Source organism: Coccinella septempunctata, chromosome 3 (genome assembly GCF_907165205.1).
Source record: "Coccinella septempunctata chromosome 3, icCocSept1.1, whole genome shotgun sequence".
In the NCBI taxonomy this organism is placed as follows: Eukaryota; Metazoa; Arthropoda; class Insecta; order Coleoptera; family Coccinellidae; genus Coccinella; species Coccinella septempunctata.
In genome coordinates this window covers 9,397,743-9,418,619 of record NC_058191.1, presented here as the reverse complement: position 1 = coordinate 9,418,619, position 20,877 = coordinate 9,397,743, and the positions used below count along the sequence as shown (strand labels likewise).

Genomic DNA, 20,877 nt, shown 5'->3' with positions numbered 1-20,877 from the left:
AAGTTTGTAAAGGAGATTCATAATCACGAAACGAGACGTCCGTCGGAATGATTTTTTATGTTGAATTGTTCAATTCAGCACTTATGAACAAATTCACGTAAGACGAAACGGTTCGTGTATTCAATTACTTGACTTTAAGCGTGAAAATTCTTGGAGACATATGTTTTTCGAAATTGTTGATGATGAAGTAGATGTAAGTAGTTCATTCTTTTTGAGAGAGCTGAATTATACTACACTCCTGGACAAAAAAAACCGGACAATTTTCACCAAATTCATTCCAAAATAACTATGCGTCGATTTTGATCATTTTGTTTTCTATTTGTAGCATATACCATCTAGTTTATCACCTGATATCGAGTCTGCAGGAATTTGAATTAAATTTGATGGTATACAGGGTAGAACTGAAAGTTGCAATTTCCTCTAAATTTCTGAACACCCTGTATAGGTAATTAGTGATGCACGTCTTCTAATGAGTTTTTGAAGCCTGAGCTTCTCTCTACATTTTCCTGTTCAATTCAAGTCAATAGCTCCTTCCTGAAAGGAAACAAGGAACTATGCAATTTATAACATCAAGAACAATACCTACTTTTTGATCAAGTAACACGGTGATCCTGTTGCGTAGCAACCTTATGATTACTGAAGAGTAATATCGCCTTTACGGCACTGAATAAATCAATGAGGATAAATTCAGATGCATACCACCCGACGATATGAATATCGACAAGTGTTACGATCTGAATTGAGCTAGCCAATTTGCCATCGTCAAGGCCCCAAATGGAGTACGTTCCACCGAAGAAAAGCAGATGCTGACCATGGTTTTGGCCTCATTTTGGCCTCATCAGAGCAACATAGCATTTTTCCACGGTGGAGAACGTTTGGAATTGATGGAACTTTATTCAATGTTGTCATGTTCTACCGGGTATTATTTACCCGGTGGAACGTACTCCATTTGGGGCCTTGACGATGGCAAATTGGCTAGCTCAATTCAGATCGTAACACTTGTCGATATTCATATCGTCGGGTGGTATGCATCTGAATTTATCCTCACTGATTTATTCAGTGCCGTAAAGGCGATATCACTCTTCATTATTGTACCGCTGACATCGTACTCTGCCGTGACCTGAGCGCGTCTCAGACTTCCCAATTCATCATGCGTCCGACGTTCGCAAAGGCGAATCGGCGTACTGAATTAGGGAAAATATGGGACATATGCTATTGTCTTCGTCTTGGTTTCTATCTGGAGGGGATTGAATCGGATACCGTTTCATGTTGGATGGCGCTCTGGGTAAATAATACCCGGTAGAACATGACAACATTGAATAAAGTTCCATCAATTCCAAACGTTCTCCACCGTGGAAAAATGCTATGTTGCTCTGATGAGGCCAAATGAGGCCGAAACCATGGTCAGCATCTGCTTTTCTTCGGTGGAACGTACTCCATTTGGGGCCTTGACGATGGCAAATTGGCTAGCTCAATTCAGATCGTAACACTTGTCGATATTCATATCGTCGGGTGGTATGCATCTGAATTTATCCTCATTGACTTATGATTACTGTTTATGTAATTTATTTGGTCATAGTTCACTGGAATTCAGCAGCCCTATTCGGGTTCGGCTTTCTGACAGTCCGAGAATTGTTCTAGGACTGCGCAAAACTGTTGCGCCCTAGTATTAAATCCTCTGCGCAGTTCTAGAACCATTCTCGGACCGTCCGAAAGCCGAACCCGAATACAGCTAGCAATGCATTCAGCAAGTAATTTTTTTTTTATTATACGGTCAGAAAAAGTTGCGCAAGCAGTTGCTTGTGTGGCAAGGATTGCAACAGATTATATCGATGAGATCAAAATCCATTTATTCGACTGGCCACCACGTAGCCCCGCTCTAAACCCAATTGAGCATGTGTGGGACATGTCAGGGAGACTTATTCGCAACCGTCAACCGGAAACCATTCCAGCTGTCAGCTTGAAGAATGGAAAAACTTCCCACAATAGGCAATTGCCAGGCTTACCTCGCCGCATGGAAGCAGTGATCAGAGCACGTAGAGGCAAAACTCAACATTAGAATGTGTTTATTTTCATCATTTTATCTATATACCTATTCTTATTGTGTTATCGTTTATGTGATAAATTGCATAGTTCCGTTTGAAAAATCGTATTACCTTTCAGGAAAGAGCTATTGACGTGAATTAAACAAGAAAATTTTAAGGCTTCAAAAACTCATTCAGAAGTCCATCATGGCGTCACTAATTACCTCCACAATTCGTACAGAAATTTAGAGGAAATTGCAACTTTCAGTTCTAGCCTGTGTACCATCAAATTTAATGGAAATTTCTGCAGACTCGACATCAGGTGATAAACTAGATGAAACAGGCTACAAGTAGACAACAAAATGATTAAAATCCATGCACACCCTAAAAATAAAATTTATAATGAATTCGGTTAACATTTTGTTGGTCCGGTCTTTTTTTTGTGAATTACCTATGTGTATTATGACTTTAACCCTTTGGCTTCCATATTCCTCTGCAGAGAAACTTATCCCAGATATCAAAAAGATTGAGCTCTGTTGGAGCCCTTTCTCACTTTTTCTCATAGTGGTGGTCAATTCCGGGCTGCTCCTCGGCTCCCTGATGACGATCGGGTCCTACTTTTATTATTATTATTATTATTAGATATTTAACGAAATAATTTCATCATGGAGAGCATGATTCGATCAACCATCAACCTAATCAAGTCTGCTGAATTCTGAATTGCAAATATACGTTGCATATCGTCTCTTAGAATCAATAAAATGTCTCTCTACATTATACTATTTTCGTTTCAGAATGCAGAAAAATGAACCGAGTGCTTCAGATCATCCGCCAGATTCAGGGGGGTCTACGATACATCGAAACAACACAACGCATGAAGACACCCTGGGCCACTTCAGAGTGGGTATATACGGTTGGAGGAAGAGGTGTCTCTACGTACTCATCTTAGTGCTTTTATTAATGGTCATTATTAACTTAGCTTTAACTTTATGGATGTTGAAGGTCATGGAATTTTCAGCAGTAAGTTGTTTTGATTTTTTTCATTCTACTTCAAATTTTCAGATCTGTTGATTTCGAGGTTACAACATCCTTCTTCAACATTTTCCTTCACTCAATTGAGTATCTGAAATATCGCTTTACCGCACTAGTGCGATAAAACATCATCTTCCGACAACAGCAGGGGAAAAATTACTTCTCTGTTTTAGTATGAAACAAATAATGAAAATAGGTCTACCGTGACCTACAATTCTAAGCATAGGTCGAAAATTATAGTGAGAAAATATTAATAGTATCAAAACAAATTTCATTTCAAGGAATATCACATAAGAAAATAAAAATATCAAATTATATGAGTTAAAAATGAAAACAAAAGACAAAATTAACAGTCAAAAAGGGACACGACAACGTAAACTACAAAGCCTCATTTCACTTTTTCTACCTGGTAGCAACCATAAAACGACGTGGTAAACAGACCTAAATTTTCAGATAGATATCCGCAGCATATTTAATCCTGAACCCGATTAGTTAAACAGAGGAATATAAAATTTATTCAGTGGAAATTTTATGCGCTGGATTATCAGCCGCTTCATCAAGAAGTGGTGAAACAAGCCAGTCAGTTGTAGTATGATATATCGTTAATTGTGTAAGCAATATGTTCCCGTATTTCTTACATTACCACACTAAAGTTTCATATTTTCAATATATGTAGTTCCTATTTCTCAAATCTCTTGTAGTCCATCAACCTTTCTGTGAACAATTTTCCTGTTAATCTCATTCAACTATTTTTTTGGCTAGACTATCTGATAACACGAGCGAAAACGGGGTAGGCAAAGCAAAAGAAATGATTAGGTACTCCGAGAAATTTGGAGGGCGTAAAACAAAACAATTTAGCGAAATAATTTCCTTTAGATGAACATTTCTTGTAATTTCATCTGGTAATTATAACCTGGGGTCCTCAGATAAGGGCCCTCCATTGTTGGAGTGCAAAGGCAAAGAGAAGACGGGTTTTTTCTAATTTTCTATATTAAGACCTGTTTAATTGAGGAGCAACAGTTGTTGGAGATTCTTTTGGATTCAAATTTTGCGCCCATTAAAATTTTGCCGCCGCGTTGTTTAGTTTCAGTCGCGGAAGTAATTAACCGAAGTTACTGTGGGAACCATGGAAAAATTCCTGTGGAATTTTTTGTTATACCAAAGTTTGTGAATACGTAAAAGTTGAACGTTGGGCGTTGAACGTTGAACTAGATAAGATAACGAATCACATCGAGATCGAATTGCTCCATTTCAGACTGATAGTTCCATCATGAATTAGTTCGAAGAGTTTAGATTCTATTTCTTCAGAAATGAATTTGAAATGAATCGTTGACACGGAAGGAAAACGATCTTGTTCAAAGATTTTCATTATAGAATGACTAGGATATTAGTAAGTAGAGCTAGGCCTAGCATTATTGGGAATTCCCCCAAGCGATACGCCCCCTGGTGTTAATTTTTGTAAATGAACAGTTAATGCACTTTTGTTTGTTTACATCGAGAAAGGGAGAATATTTTGGCGTTTCAATGAGAGTTTTCATAAAATATTGAGAGGTATTCCTCTCAATCTGTTGAAAATATTTCAATCCATCTCTTGGCAATGGGGAAAGCTTAGTGAAGTTGTCATCATTTGCATGCTTTGAGCGAATCTTCTATTAAGACTTTCTTGTGAAGCTGTCAGTTTTTGCTATTTTCCAGGATGAAATGAACGTTTAGTTAATGGTTAAGGACATAAGTACCTCGCCCTTATAGCACGGTAAAGTTTTTGTACATTTCAAATTGGTTACGAAGAATAGAAGGTGAATTGACTGACCTAGATATATGACCTCTAAATGAAGGGATCTACACAAAAATCAAATCTGTTTCCCCCAGAGAGTACTTTTTCCACAGTTGATATACCTATACTCCATTCACATTTATTTTAGCAGTCGGTTGGCCATGAAATAATTATCTCAAGTTTTCGTAACTAGAACGGAGTAAGGTTGGCACTCATGAAATGTCGTTAATGTTATAACGCCGTTGCCACAACTGATATCAATTTTTATTACGAAAATGCCGAAAGTGATTGAAAAAAGAGACAGGGTTTCAGGAAGTGCTCTTTAGAATTCTGGTCCGCTCATTCAGATAGTTATACCCTGATATTCTAAGATCCACAATACGACAGACGGTGGCGAATATATTCAATGTAAGAGAATTTATATAATGTTTCATCTAAATCTAAACGACTTATATTTCAGCTGAATATTTCCACAATCAGAAAGAATGAATGAAGAGGATGACAAAAATCTCCTCTCATTGGGAGACCCAAAAAAGTGGTGGCATTTGAGAAATTTATGTTTTAATGCGAAAAGTTTACTACAGGATTTTCGATGAATATCATCGTAGAATAAGTTCCCGAAAATTGATTTTTCCATTTTTCATTTAACTCGTCCTATACATTGTAAATGTCTTAAGGTACCAATAAATACCTAATTATTATTATTATATCAATGTATTGCGATGAATAGCCACAAATAGGCGCCAGTTGTCCTGTTAATTGTTAATTCATGTCAAATTTTTGTTCAAAGGCGAAGTTCATCTTGACTTGAAACTTCCTTTAATTCTTTTTACTTACATTGATGCAAGATGATTTTTGTTGAAGAATTTGATATTCTTGGTATCATCTGGTAATTCCTTCTGGAGATAACCATTCCCAACCACTGCATCATATGCATTTCATCTTCGGGTTAATATTTTTGAAATCTACAACTGATATAACGTATTCAAAGTTTAGCCAAAGAAGATAACGAATATTAACTCTCCTCAAGCTAGTGCATATTATGATATTATACTGATCTCTTGTATTTTCCATGCAAATAACTGGATTTGGTATGCCTTCAATCAGTTTGTATAAAATTCAATTATGTTCGACACATATTTTCCGAAGAGATTCGACATTGTGATAAAATACGTAATAACAGAAACTTTTACGTAGAACGGGCAACATAGCGTTGATTTAAAACCAAAAAATGTTTTGACAAGCGTCATAACCCCACATTTTCGTAGTATACAGAGTGAAATGTGTCAAATATCCATGGCCAACCGAGTGCTAAAATAAAAGTGAATGGAGTTTATGAATTTCGATAACATTCGCACAAAATTCATTCAGAAAATCATTTCCGATTTCCAGTTCAACTTGGACAAGTTTTCTAAGCATCAATATTACAATTTTAGACATGTATATAATAAAAAAGGCAAGCTATCATAGTTATAGATCTCCATATAATCAATTTCCTTCTATTATGATAGTATTTAGATCCAAGAAGTTCAGAATTAAAAAATATTGCTCTCCTTTATCAGCTGATTCAAATCATAGTCGGATTTTCTTTCATGAATACTAATACTTCATGTCATTCATTGACCTAAAATTGATAATAATTAACACTCCTGAATCCAGTTTCCACAACCAATCTTCAAATTTGAGAAAAAACAATTGAGTATAAACTGGGAAAAACGGATTTATTTGACGGAAAGTACAAAATCCCCTTCAACAATGACAATAACTGCATTAACTTTTTACTTCGAACTGTCATCACCATGTCGCTGCAATCTACATTTGGAGACCCAATAGGAAGACGTTCCTGGAGCACAAGACACTATTGGAAAATACTTTGGAGTCTCGAACACTAAGAACTATAACATATTTGATGGAAGGCAAAAACATTCCAGATCGAAATTGAAAAAATGTTTCACTATTTTTTACTCCGATCGCCATCAAATACTGTAATAGATGTACCTACCAATATTAAGGTATACCTATTCATGAAACTTAGCTGTCATGAATATGAAAATCATTTGATATCCTTCCCAATATCTACATATTCTGGAGATAATGGAGGTTGAGATACTGAAGGGAGCCAGAAAACTCAGAAATAAGCTGACCTCTACTTCTGACAACGTTCCTGTTAGTGTACTGAAAAAAATATAAATTGAAAAATGAAAAAAAAATAAAGGCACTAACTCATGCGGCACCGTCTTTTTCAGAAAATAAGTTGTTGGTGGTATTTTTCTTTAAAGAGGAAAGAGTTCTAGAATTCCTTATCGTCTTGAATAAGGGTTCTGCTAAAATAGCTCTGTTTGTATGCAGCCAGTCCAGAAAGTTTCCTTGTCTCACTCTCTGCCATTTCAGATATAACATATATCATTTATATCAGTGCAGCATATTTACCCTATTTAAATTGTTTTGACAGAAGCGGTTATGGTTTTTTTTCTGAAGTCTAATCTTACATATAAACTATTATATAACCAATCTCTCGTTTTTATTTCAGGAGGGTATGGGTCATCTGAAGATAGTGAATGGTGGAATCAGATTAGAGGGAAGAGCTTTCGTACTCGATAATTTATTAGCAAGTAGTATAAAATCCAGATATGGTCAACCAATAGTGATAGAATCCAGTATGAATTTAACATTATCAACGAGAAATAAAGATGGATATTTAGAAAACTTCATTTTTTTAGGTGAGTTGAATTATTTTAGAAATTAACACTTGTAGAATGATTTTTATAGTCAACATGGCATGAATAATTTTTTTATCAATTCGACAGTTATAGTATATAGTGCCATAAGTGAATAAGAACATATTCAAGGTGCACCAACCTGAAGGTATTAGAGTTAGTTAGGTATCGTAAATAATTTCCTGAACATTTTTGCCGCTCATTTCACTTCGATTCTACGACTGATACACCTTCGCATAATACCGATTCGAACAGAATGCAAAGTTACGAAATACACTTGATCTCGAATAATTTTTAGTGCCCTTCTCAATTTTACTTTGTTTTTTACATATTTTCGTTTTATTAACTTATTCAGCTGTGCATTCTCGCCAAAAATGAATAACCTGTAAGAAATGGTCCCAAAATTATGGTTTCTGGAAAATACCCTACATCTTGTATAACAGGTATCGTGAAGCCTATAAATCATTTGCCATCGGTGTTTCTTCTACCCGCCTTAGTGGAGCTATGCACAGGGTAGGCAAATTTCGATGTTTTAGCACTACAGCTTTTAAACCAGAGGAGATAGACAAAATCTGATAACCATTCTCGTTCTCTTTTTCTGAGAAACTAACAAGAGTAGTAGTCATTTTTGGCCACCTTCTTTTGTTTTCAAGTTATAAGCGAAAATTGGAAAAATGGCGATTTAGAAATAAATTTATATCTCCGCTAATACTGATGATAGAGCTCTGAAATTAAAACATTATACCGGCACTTTTTTAAGTAGAATCCAGTGGCGTGCTTTCCATTTTAGCAGGATTTTTTATTACGAAACTATGACCCAAAGTTGTGTTTTTTTGAATGGGAACACTAGATTTCTGTGCAATTTTTTGAAAGCTTAATTTTTAGTGATTTCAAGAATATACAACATCATATGGTTTGTATCAATATAAATAATAGAAAATGGTCAAAAACCTTTTTTCTCAATATTTCTATGGTTTCAAATTTTGACAAGCAGAAAAAAATAGAGCTTTCCATAACAATAGCAGTCTCCTTCCGGTAATGTCATTCTTTCTATGCTTTTCACCAATTTTCACAAAATTTGATATATAAAAATTTATTAAATATATCCTAGATTCAAATCTCCTCTGGTTTAAAAGCTGTAGTGCTACAACATCGAAATTTGCCCACCCTGTACATTTAACTAAAATTAAACAGCCTTTATACAGGCTGTCCCAGGACTTACTGTCCATACTCTAATTAGAGATAGAGTACGACTAGCTGAGTACGGATTGAAATTTTATGTTCTGGCTTTCCCCAGAATGATACGGGGTGATTTTCGAAATCCATGGGAATAATGACACCACCGTCAAATCTAAACTTATCGATGGAATTTATTGATCGAGGTCGAGTCAGAGAAATATTAATTATTTCAATATTCCAGGGCCAAATCAAAATATCAATTTTTCATAAAAAAAATGTAGATGTGACCAATATACGTATTGAAACTTACAGCCGGTTTCATAATCAAACCTAAAGTCGCTTCAATTTCAAAGCTTTCTTTGACAATACTAAAAATGACACTAAAAGAAGCTTTAAGCTTAAAGTGACTTTAAATTTTAATTTGATTATGAAAGTGGACGTTAATTTAGGTTCTTTCTAAACAGCGAAACTACCTACTATTTTAAATTAGAAATACATACAAAGTTTTATTTTTACCCTGATATGTTTTAATGAGGATTTATGAGTCAGGCCCTGGAATATTGAAATAATTTGATGATGGTCTCAGCATTTCCATGAATTTCGAGAAGCACCCTTTAGCTTTCTGACTAAAGACAAAAATAATTTTCTTTTTTAGTCAATCCGCACTCAGCTATTGCTACTCTATATCTGATGAGAGTATCTACAGTTACTCCCGGGACACCCTGTTCACCTAGTACTGCTGTAATATAATAACGTTTCATGAAGTATTTGAGCTGATTAAGCTGATGTAGGACCAGTTGCAAGAACGTCTATTAAGATTTAATACTTCATTCAGATTTAAAATTATAATTTTTAAAAGGAATGATGGGGGTTTAAAATTTTAAGAAATCATTGAATTTCAACGGACTCTCCTGCAATAACGTCTGAAAGACTTCATCCTGGCGCACTCTTGTTGCCTGGAGTCCACCTCCAATCACCCTGTATATGTAATTGTTCGAATCAGCAACCTGGATCACAACTTAATATGGAATATAATTGGCAGGGGACGATCGTTTCGAGTGCCTAGCGAAAAGTTTCAAAATCATGGACGACCGGGGTGTACTCTTGTTCTCCGTGGACGATCAGGAAGTCCTAGTTGGAGCAGATAGTCTGAGAGTCTCTGGGGAGGGTGGTACCAGCTTCACCGGTTCCGTGCAAACCACGCTTGTGAGAGCAGATTCGGATCTAAGGTATGTTCTTCGGATAGGGCCAAAATACCATTCAATAAAATGTTTTTCTAAGTCATTCAAGTTGCTAAACAGAGTGTGCTATAAAAGAAAAAGCATAGTTGTTCTGGATGTTTGAATAGAAAATTTCCTTAAAAATTCTATTCTAGAGTGTAGCTAGAGAGCTCTTTTAGCAATGAGTGAAATAAATCATGTTCAGTGAGAATAAAACGCCTTCTTGATGTTGTTCCTCTACACATCCCTTTACTACTAAAATTTCAGGGGATCTCCTCCCTGCACTCAGGGGATAGTAAATTTCTCTTTAAATCAAAAATGTTTTTACATTTTAAAATGCGAAAACAGCAGGTCAGATTACTATCGATAGCCGGATTTTGAGTGAATATCACTCAGTTACCAAACTACTGTTGGTATAATATCCACAGCTAATCTAAATTGTATAGTATTTACCAATGATAGACAATAATACCTACATGCGGAAACTCCAAAAATGAGAAGTTTTCATATTCCCAACTCTTGTTAATATTTCTCTGCCGAATTCTCATTGAGTTTTGTTGATTGCGGATTTGATATGCTTGATGTGTTTCAACTGCTTTGCCGAAATAAATACAGGGTGTTTCATTAGGAAACGGAAATAATTAACAAGCGGATAGGTGACACCGAGGTGGTTCGGTTTTCGTAGCCGAGATACAGGATGTTTTATGATTTTCGCTCGTTTCCTCCTGAAGCCATATAGACGAAACACCCGGTATATTTTCTTCATATTCGGCAAAAGTGTTTCTCATTCAAAGCTCAAATGTATCAAGCAATAATCGCGAGGAAAATCCAGGTCCAGATTTACAAAGAATTTCGAATCGTTTGAATCCTCGAAACAGCGCCCTGTGAATCTAAATCTTGAAAACCTGTTTCAATATTTAAATAGACCACAAAAAACTCAACTGAGGCGTGTGCTTTAGATTTTCGCGCAGACAGTTTTACTGCAAAAATTTCTATCGTAGAAGTGAAGTTTTTCAGAATTTGGATTCCTGGAAGTGGTTTGAAGTGACTTTCAATGATGAATTATCGGAACTATTGAATCCATGGTTATTTAAACAGTACTTAGTAATCCCCAGTTACATTGGTAGATTCTGAGTATAAAAGTGTCTAAGAAGGTTCAAGTTTCGGATCTCTAACTTCAAAGACAAAAAAATTACCTATGGGAACTTTCAAAATCGTCGAAATCTCATTTTTTGCTGATAACTCAAAAACCAAGAATCGTAGGAGGCTACGGCTTTCACCATTCCTTGTTTCTCTGAGAAAGAGCTCGGAAATATGTCATCCGTTTTCTTTTAGCTCTTATAGTTCTCGAGGTCTCCTCAGTAGACAACGCATTTCGATCACATAACTGATTATCGAAATTGATATTGCTTGGATATCGTTATATATCGTTTCAGTGGAAGAGCTGAAATGAATTAGATCGATTTCATTTTTGTTGAAACAATTATGTTCATGTTTTCGAAATAAAAAATGAACATAACTAACACAAATACAAAATTAAATGAAAAAGCTACCTAAACTGCTCGATTTGTCCCTATTTTGGTCTAAACATTTCTTTGCTCGTTTCAGAATATTCCGAATTACTATCGGAATGAACTTTCTGGCTAGCTTAATCTCAGGGGAATATACAAGTACTAGTGATTTCATGTAACGCCAGACATAATAATCCACGGGATTAAAATCAGGGGACCTCGATTTATATTTGTTTTATTCAATTTTTATTTTGAACACTTGTACATAATTCGATTAGTTTGATTATGGAGGACACTAATTACCATAGTAACATGTACATAATTGTTTCAACAAAAGTGAAATCAACCAAGTTCATTTCAATTCTTTCAGACAAACATTCTATAACAATAACCAAGCAATATTAATTTACATAGGTGATCAGTTATGTACATACAGGGCCTTAATTTTTTCTGGAAATGACGAGAGAGAAACTTTACAATAAAAACTGAAATGGTCGGCTATAAAAATTGAAACTGAGGTAATAAGTAATTACTAAGTAATGTTAAAGGAATTATGGATTCAATAGTTCTGATTATTCATCATAAAAAGTCACTTCAAACAACTCTCAGGAATCCAAGTTTAAAAACTTTACTTTTACTTTAAAAATTTGTACAATAAAACTGTCTGCGCGGAAATTTAAAGCACACAAGTTCAGTTTTTTGTGGTCTTTTCAAATGTTGAAACAGATTTTAAAAATCTCGACTTACAGGGTTTTGTTTCGAGGATTCAAGCGATTCATAATTTTTTGTTAAACCTGTCCTGGATTTTCCTTGTGGTAATTGCCTTATACCTTTGAGCATTGAATGAAAAACACATTTTCTAAATAGGAAGAAGAAATACCGGGTGGTTCGTCTAATACAGTGGTACCCAACCCCTTCTTGGTCAAGGACCTCTTTTATATTATTCTTGTTAGCAGGCACCACCTGTAATAAACCTGTAATAAATCTGAAAATTTTCTGGAGCTCGATGCAGCCGTTCAGTCTTGACGATTATTTAATTGATTCCATCTTTATTGAAATTTTTCGATAGTCACCTTTCGAGTGGAATATCTCTCAATCTCAATAACCGTAATGGAAATGTGATACATATTCTGAGAGAACAACTCTTCTTGTAATAAATCTGAAAATTTTCTGGAGCTCGATGCAGTCATTCGGTCTTGACGATTATTTAATTGATTCCGTCTTTTTGGAAATTTTTCGATGCAACCGTTCAATCTTGAAGATTATCTAATTGATTCCATCTTTTTGAAAATTTTTGCGTATAACTACAATTGAAATTTGCAAATGAAAGCTCGAGAGTTATCTTCAAAAATGAATATATTTGCGATGTTCTCAAATTTTTCAGCAAGTTTGTATTGACTGTACTTCTGATTGTATTCACTAACGGCCTCTATTATTATTATTAAACAGTATGGTCTGAGGGCAGCGGTTAAATCTTGAATGAAAAACTGTGAATCATTTGCGGACTTCGAATTAAGTTCCATGTTCTGAGTTCGCGGACCATATTTTGGCTTCTGCGGACCACTGGTGGTCCACGGACCAGTAGTTGGGAACCACTGGACTAATATGTCCTCATAAAGAAACGAGCAAAATTCATAAAGCATCCTATATCTCTGCTACAAAGACAGTTAGAGCCAATAAATGTAGTATCTCCAGAACCACCTCGGTGCCACTTATCCACCTGTTAATTATTTCCGTTTTTCATTGAAACACCCGTATAAGATTTGGAGGAGTATGGAATAGTATTGTTTCAAGTCTATCTGACCCAATATTATGAAGTATGTGCTGAAATATTTTCCGAAAATAAATGAAATAATATACCATTAAATGTTCAGTCACACCATAATGATAAAAATATCGATAGGTAACTAAAACTTCGACTTCTACTTTAGTGAACATTTTCCTTGATTATATCATCAGTTTTCCATCCATTATTCCAGGTTAGAATCGCCGACCGGATCCCTACACGTGAAAGCGCCCCAAGGCGTGAACATAGAGTCAAGAGGAGGAAAGATCAACCTGCTTTCATTCAACGATATAACCCTGAGGTCGGAGGTGGGATCGATCAATTTAGAATCCAGTTCCATCCTGATGCCGGCTCTGCCCACAGCCATCTCCACTAGTAGGCCAACGGCGTCGAAGACCCACGAAATATACCAGCTTTGCGTGTGTGATAACGGAAAACTTTTTTTGGCTCACCCCCAACACATTTGTGCAGCGAATAGTGACGACATCATATGCCGATAAAAATATTACGGTGTCAACAAATAATCAGACATGAATATTTTATGACGCCTTCAAAACGGTTTGACGAACATTATAGTAACCATAAATCAAATGGTTCAAAAGACGCACAAAATGGACCCTTTTACTTCATTATAATTTCAATTCAACTTTTGTTCTTCCAGTTTTTCAGATCAATTGCTCGAAACAGTGTTCATTTTTGTGTTGGTGTTTCACCACCAGTTATTGCCAAAATTCGTAGGATGTTTAGCCCATAACAAATTTGTGGTCTTATTGTGATATTTGCTAAGCTGGGCGCGATCATTTCTACAGTTGTGTTACTCTGATTGATATAGAATAAATCCGAAACCATGACCAGCATATACCCACTATTCAAGGTTGTCAATATGGTAACAATGTATGATTGTGTGGCTATGTATGATTGTGTGGCTAATTGGGTTCATAAGAGACATAGTTTATTATTCACCTGTGTGGAAAATAATATTGGTAATCTAGTAATAATGCACAAGAAAGACTGTAACGGGTTTAGTTTGAAAAAGGGTTTAATCTCGAGCGCCAGCTATTCTTTCAATAGGGAGGAATAGCAAATCCACCGAGGTACCTACTAGTCGGAGACAGAGTTCGGGGATATCTAAGGCGGTAGCGATAACAAGTACTTCAAATCCGAATTTTATTACAACAATCTAAATACAGTGAACCATACAATGAATTCCAAGTCAAGAAGTATATACAGCTGACGACCCAGTTCAAAATGAGGAAAACAGAAATGCAATAATTAATCTGTCACGGTGATCACAAAATTAAACTCAACACAGTGAAATTCATGAATTAAAGAATATACAAATTAATTATATTCAGTCGAAATATCAGGTTTTAAAGAAAGAAAGAAATCAATAGCGATTACTTTGATTCCTTCTGAGACAATGAGGGATGTACGGGGTTTACACAAAATTTGCAATAACAGGTTCTTTCAGAAAGATCCAAGTCCTTGTAGTCGGTTAATTTAGCGACGGGTTTGATCCCGAGCACTTTCAGTGATTTTCAGTGTACAGACCAATCAAAATTGAAACTATTCAATAAAAGGGACGGGGTTGATGCAGGTGAAACATAATGCAACAATTTACAGGATAACGGGGTAGTTTATCGTGGTCTCTCCGTGGCAACCTTGGGTGTACACGCCAAGCATTACCAGCAGAAAGACTTCGAGACCTCTGCTGACTGGTTTCCGTAACCAGAGAGCCAGGCGACAGAAGTCTGCGGTAAACGGGAAATGTAAACGGAACACAACAGGGGTAGGACGGGGTAGGTTACTGTTGTCTTTCCGTGGCAACCTTGGGTGTATATGCCAAGCATTTCCAGCGGAACGACTTCGAGACTTCCGTCGGTTGGTCTTGGTTCACCAGAGAGCCAGGCGACAGAAGTCTGCAGTAAACGGGAAAACGAAAATGGAAAAAGACAGGGGTAGGATGGGGTAGGCTACTGTGGTCTTTCCGTGGCAACCTTGGGTGTACACGCCAAGCATTACCAGCGGAACGACTTCGAGACTTCTGTCGATTGGTCTTGGTTCACCAGAGAACCAGGCTACAGAAGTCCGCGTTAAACAGGGGGATTAACCATAAGGATTAACACAATTAAACAAATAAAAGAATTTACAAAAATTAATGAAAGAATGAACGATCTTCGAATAATGAATCAAGAAAAGTACTACCTACTGTCTAATAATAATGAATAATGAATCGCAGGATAAAGAATAAAGAATCTGAATCAAGAATAAGAATGACTCTCGAACAGTGAACAGGAATTACCGAATAAAGAATGACGTTCGTCTGGTGTTGCGGTCCTATTTATCAACTTTCCACCATGTGGACGGTCATGTGATCAAAATTGCATCCAAAAATTCGATATTCCCGAATATTCTCCCTAGAAGAAATATTCTCTGTGGCGGTTATCTCCTTATCGGTAAAAGAAACTGTCGTTGTCTGCAATCCACGTTGTTTTTATACACTTCTCCTTTGTTTTGGATTATTGATTGATTACTGATGGAAATTTCAATTATACGGAATTTGAATTTATTAATCAGGATTTTGAAAAATATTTCTGAAATGAAACGGAATAACTATATTAAAACTGAAATCTCCATCAGAAGATGTTGCATTGCTTCAACTGGAAAATTGAGGGAAACGGTCCTTTAAAACGAGGCTTGATTTTCATATAAAACAATCTAGTATCGTTACAAGGCAGTCACTCTAATCTAAAGCGTGAACCGTCCCAAAGCCAGCGGCCGTCTAACTGGACAATTTGATCTAGTATCTAGTCGGAATATACTTATTTCGTAAGCACCGAGTGGGAGAGGCAAGAGCTGCAAATCAGCAGATTTAGAGGTTTGGGAAAACTCTATTTCTTCGAAAACCGCCGCCCGACTATGTCCGCGAAAAATACCAAACGAAAGACGAATAACCGGAGCATAAGCATAATCTCGACTAGGGAAACAGCTCGGAAATAAGAAAGAAAAGCTTCAGAACTTCGAGATTTTGCAGTACGAATGCAAACGCATCCAACTTCACCTGTTGTCGTTTCTTATAGTTTCGGGAATAGTTTTATTATTCCTGGGAACCTACTTCCTACACGACACCAACATGGAAACGCCTACTAATACAAAGAAAATCTTTTTTCATAACTCGTTGAATAATACTTCATCCTCATTGCAAATTTCTTCATAATAATTATGTTGATATGGTTCATAGGAGAATAGTCAGGATAAAAATCTCTCCAACTTACATTCAAGGCAAAAACCAAGACAACAACTAGAAAAGGAAAAACAAATGCAGCAAAGTCTAAAATACTACACAATTCAAACCAGTTAACAGTTTTTGAATATTCACACAGCAGATATATCATGAAAAAATGTAGAATAAACATACAGAGTCCTGAAAAACAGTGAAATACTACTCATCGCTCCCCATCGACTAGTGCGGCCTAACAGCAGGGGCGGATGGGTTACCTCGAACAGGTCAGGAAAATTTCTTTCGGACCCACTTCAGGGATGAAAGTAGTAGGTCCTTCCAACTCCCTGATCAATGGCGTAGTAAGAGCAGGATGCGCCATAATGTGAACGATTTTTTTAGAAGCCCTGATTTTCAATTTTTTTCTTAGAATTCAGATAACTGTCAGAAATGAAACTGAGCAGTTATTCGATGGGTATGACAAGGAACAATTTGGTTGGGGTCCTCTATTATTGCAAGGGGTAGAGAAGCCAACACTAATATTTGTTTCACGATAAACCTTTTTTCGTTATTCATAGGTATATGTATTAGCTACTATTGATTCATTTTGAACGAATGAGATATCTTGTCATTTCTTACTTAAAGTAACGGTTTTTGAGAAAAAAAATATAAAACGTTACGTGGCGTGAGTCGTATAGGCTGGAATTATATGCGAACACTAATTTACCTAGTAGGTGGATATCATGCTAACATTAGAGGTGAATACCACCAAATTTTTTTAAATTATATTATATGAACGTGTTTATGTAGGGCAAACAAAACGATATTCGGAGAAACGTATCAAAGAACATAAATTGGCGACAAGAAATTAGTCAGTCATTTGATTTTAAAAAAGTTGCGAAGTTAAGTAAACAGCCTTTCTTAGGCCATCAACGAAAAGTTGCTTATAAAATTTGAAAAATCAGTGAAGGCTAGAACAGACATCGAATCTCAATATTGGTAATTAGAATATCGTCAGGAGAATAAAAAATAAACCAAATAAATTATGATAAGAAATTAAAATAATTGATGATATTGAAATTGATGATGATATATCTAGTCAGTAATTAACTGTCTGATGTATTGGCCCTCTAATTGTGTATGTATTCGAAGAATTAATGTTGACTGCAGAAAACACAAAAGTTTTTAAATGTGGAGAATTTTAGATTGTAAGATTTAAGATTAATATTGTGCTTTTTCTCTCCTTGTTGTTGTCACTCTGAAGATGTCATGCTATTTAGGTTGCCCTGACCATTTTCCCTATAAACTATAATTAGCTCAACAATGAGGTCAAATTATTTATTTCCATGAAATTTCTTATAGAAATCTCTTTAACTCCATTCTAATAATTTCGATCACTATATAAGGAAATATTCATGGATATATTCAGGAAGAAGGATGTATATATGTTACGGCTAAAGATAGGTGTGAGCATAAACTTAAGATTAGCCGGCTAAACTTAGGTTTATATTCGGGGACCAGCTAAAGTTCGATAAAATATTCGTCTGCGTCAGGGAATTTCATCTTTAGCCGGCTAATGTGCACATTACCCAAAACGGAACGGCTAAAAATGTATTCGGAGGACACGCGAGGGGTGATGTCTTTTGAATGGACGGAGGGGAAAAGACGAACGCAAGCGATCACGTTTTTGTTTCAATTTTTAGAATTGAATTATGCAAAATAGTATCGAATGGTATATTATTGTATTGAGGTTTTGTGACATAACGCCCATTGGTTTTCAATATAACATTCAATGAGTTTCCATCTGTTTAGGAGATACCTAAATGCTCTTCAAATAGAGCCTAAGTCTTGTAAAATCAATTCACATTCAGAAGTTAGATATACAGTTTTCCACAGGAAAATATGAACGGGGATAGTCAATTGTCCTGTGGAAAACCAGAACATGACCTCACAAGGAAATTAAATATCAGATTTTAGACCACAGTATTTTTTCTATGAACAAAAGAATATTTTCCCTACCATTCAATACTTGGGTTTATGGAAAAATTTTCCACGCAGTGTAAACAAAATAAACTATGAATATGAAAATAGTTGAAAACACGTTTTCTAGCTGCTTTTGTTAAAAATTTCCTCTCAAGTCATTGAACATACGGATTCCAAAATACTGCCTGTCGCAACCCTTGCAGTAATCCTAAAACTTATCAGCCAAATAGTCCGGTTAGCTACAAACAAGATTGGGCACTGCTACTTATATTTCTCCAGAATTTGATGAAGAAATTCGCGGCATCATTCTTATCTTCATTCTCTCGTTTTGGTCATTCATTTCCCTCGCAAACTCTGAATAATAACAAGATGCGAAAGATAACTCTACAGTTTTCCCTCACACTCAAAATAGCATGTTCATCTCGAATTTGTCAGCAGGCGTTTAGATTTATAGATGCTCTAATATGAATGCGTTGAGACAGTAGAAACAAATACATATATATCGTTCTCAATTTCTCAACTGCTTTACAGAATGTTTTTCTGCTACTTATTGAAAGTATGCATCTAAAATTCATTAAAAAAAATGCATTGCACAATGAATTGATTATATTACTATTTCTTTACATTTTTTTAATTACCGTAAATTTGCTCCCCTCAAGCCTTGCCGATACTGTTCTTTTCTATTAGCTTCTACATTTTTAACCGATGGTCTGTGGTTACACTTAAGTTTAGCCGGCTAAAGATAGAAGGACCTAACATTAGCAAATACCCGAAGCTAAACCTAAGTTTAGCCGGCTAATCTTAAGTTTATGTTTACACCTATCCTTAGCCGTAACATATATATAAGACGATTCAATTTATGGGAATTTTAACAATCATTGATCAAAAACTCTGTTACTTATGTAATTCTTACTAATCACACTCTGAAACATATTATATAGGGTGTTCCATCTCAGACGAGCCACCCTGTATATTTCTTATCCCATTGTGATTGGAGAAATTTCCCGAAATAAGTCGGATTATTTTGTTTGGGGGACATCTTTTGAAGTATATTTGAGGCTTGAACGAGCAAGCCCCTTAGAAGGTGCCCTTCAACCCCACAAAATTGAATAGGGGACAGGGGTTGAGTGATATTTCATTCGAAAGGTCATGGAAGCCCCTTTACAACGAGGAGGATCGTTTTCTTATTTTTCTGTTATTAACGTATCAATCGCATTTTTCGATATTTCAAGATAAATTTCGCCATTTAAATGATCAGGAATAAACAGATGTCCACTTAGGTGGTCTCTCAAAATTCCTCCTCTGTAAAAATTCCCAAAATATTAAGATGCCTCATTTGAGCGAAAACTTGATTTTTGATCAAAATTACGTTTTTCATACTCCGTTGTATGCAGGGGTTTTCAACCACTCTCCCCTACGCAATTTTTTGTGGTTTAAGTGACCACTCTCAGGAGGTTGCTCGTTCAAGCCTCAAATATATCTCAAAAGATCTCCCCTTGACAAAATCATTCAACGTGTTTCGGGAAATTTCTCCAATCAATATGGGATAAGAAATATACGTGGTGGCATGGAACTCCCTGTATATGCAGGATTTTCTTCGAAAAAAACTTGACTACCAAGTAAAAACTGAACGTGAGAAGTTGAGTGAAACTGACATGAAAATATTCTGAAAAAATGTTTTCCTTGAATTATGAAGGGTAGCTGGTACAGCCTGTATGTTCAATAGTTTTTGCAAACTGCCAATGAATAATAACATTTTTCATTGTGCTTTGATGCCACAGACAAAACAAATGAATATTGAAACTATGATTCCGAGTAAGTATCAATGGGGTATATTTTCCTAAATTTCAAAATATATGTCATTGAAATCCTTATAACTCAAATATATCGAAATATATTTTTTTAGAATTTTAACATATTGCGTTTTGTCTGTATTCACTTTCGAAAATTGTGATTTCAGAAGTGCTCTCTTATGAACATTCTACGTCATTTTCACAATCCGGCAACGCCCGTCGAATCAATAAAGGTCATGAAAGTTTTATGATCATCATAGACTTAATAAATATCAAGTTTGGTGATCACATTTGACAAAGAAAACAAACAGTGCATAGAAATATCAAACAATGACACAAAATATCATCATTTTTAAGAATATATAGACACAGATAACAGAAACAATTTTTTGAAATGTGTGGATATAGGATTCTATATCTTCTTGATCTGTTCCACTGTTGTCTAATTAACAAAAATTACTAGACTTTAGTAAAGGCATTCTACGTCACAAGCTTTTACATATTCGAAGTTTCGAAGGGTATATGTCTGAAATTTCTGAATTTTGAAGCGAATCTTTTACGTGTTGGATAACTGATGGAAAAGGTTTTCCATAAATAATTTTAAATTCGATTTTGGAGTTTTAGGAAACTTGCCCATT

The 20,877-nt window shown here is 35.6% G+C and overlaps 1 protein-coding gene across 1 annotated transcript in view; it reads left to right on the top strand.

The window, feature by feature from the left end:
* The window catches only part of LOC123309531 (gamma-sarcoglycan), a 51,081-nt gene extending 36,725 nt beyond the window's left edge, over window positions 1-14,356 (top strand). Inside the window, exons 3-6 of the mRNA XM_044892693.1 lie at window positions 2,819-3,044; window positions 7,361-7,550; window positions 9,769-9,955; window positions 13,437-14,356. Coding sequence (XP_044748628.1) covers window positions 2,820-3,044; window positions 7,361-7,550; window positions 9,769-9,955; window positions 13,437-13,743 — 909 coding nt within the window. The 5' untranslated portion in view covers window position 2,819 and the 3' untranslated portion in view covers window positions 13,744-14,356. The remainder of the gene's footprint in view (window positions 1-2,818; window positions 3,045-7,360; window positions 7,551-9,768; window positions 9,956-13,436) is intronic.
* The last annotated feature ends 6,521 nt before the right edge of the window (window positions 14,357-20,877 follow it).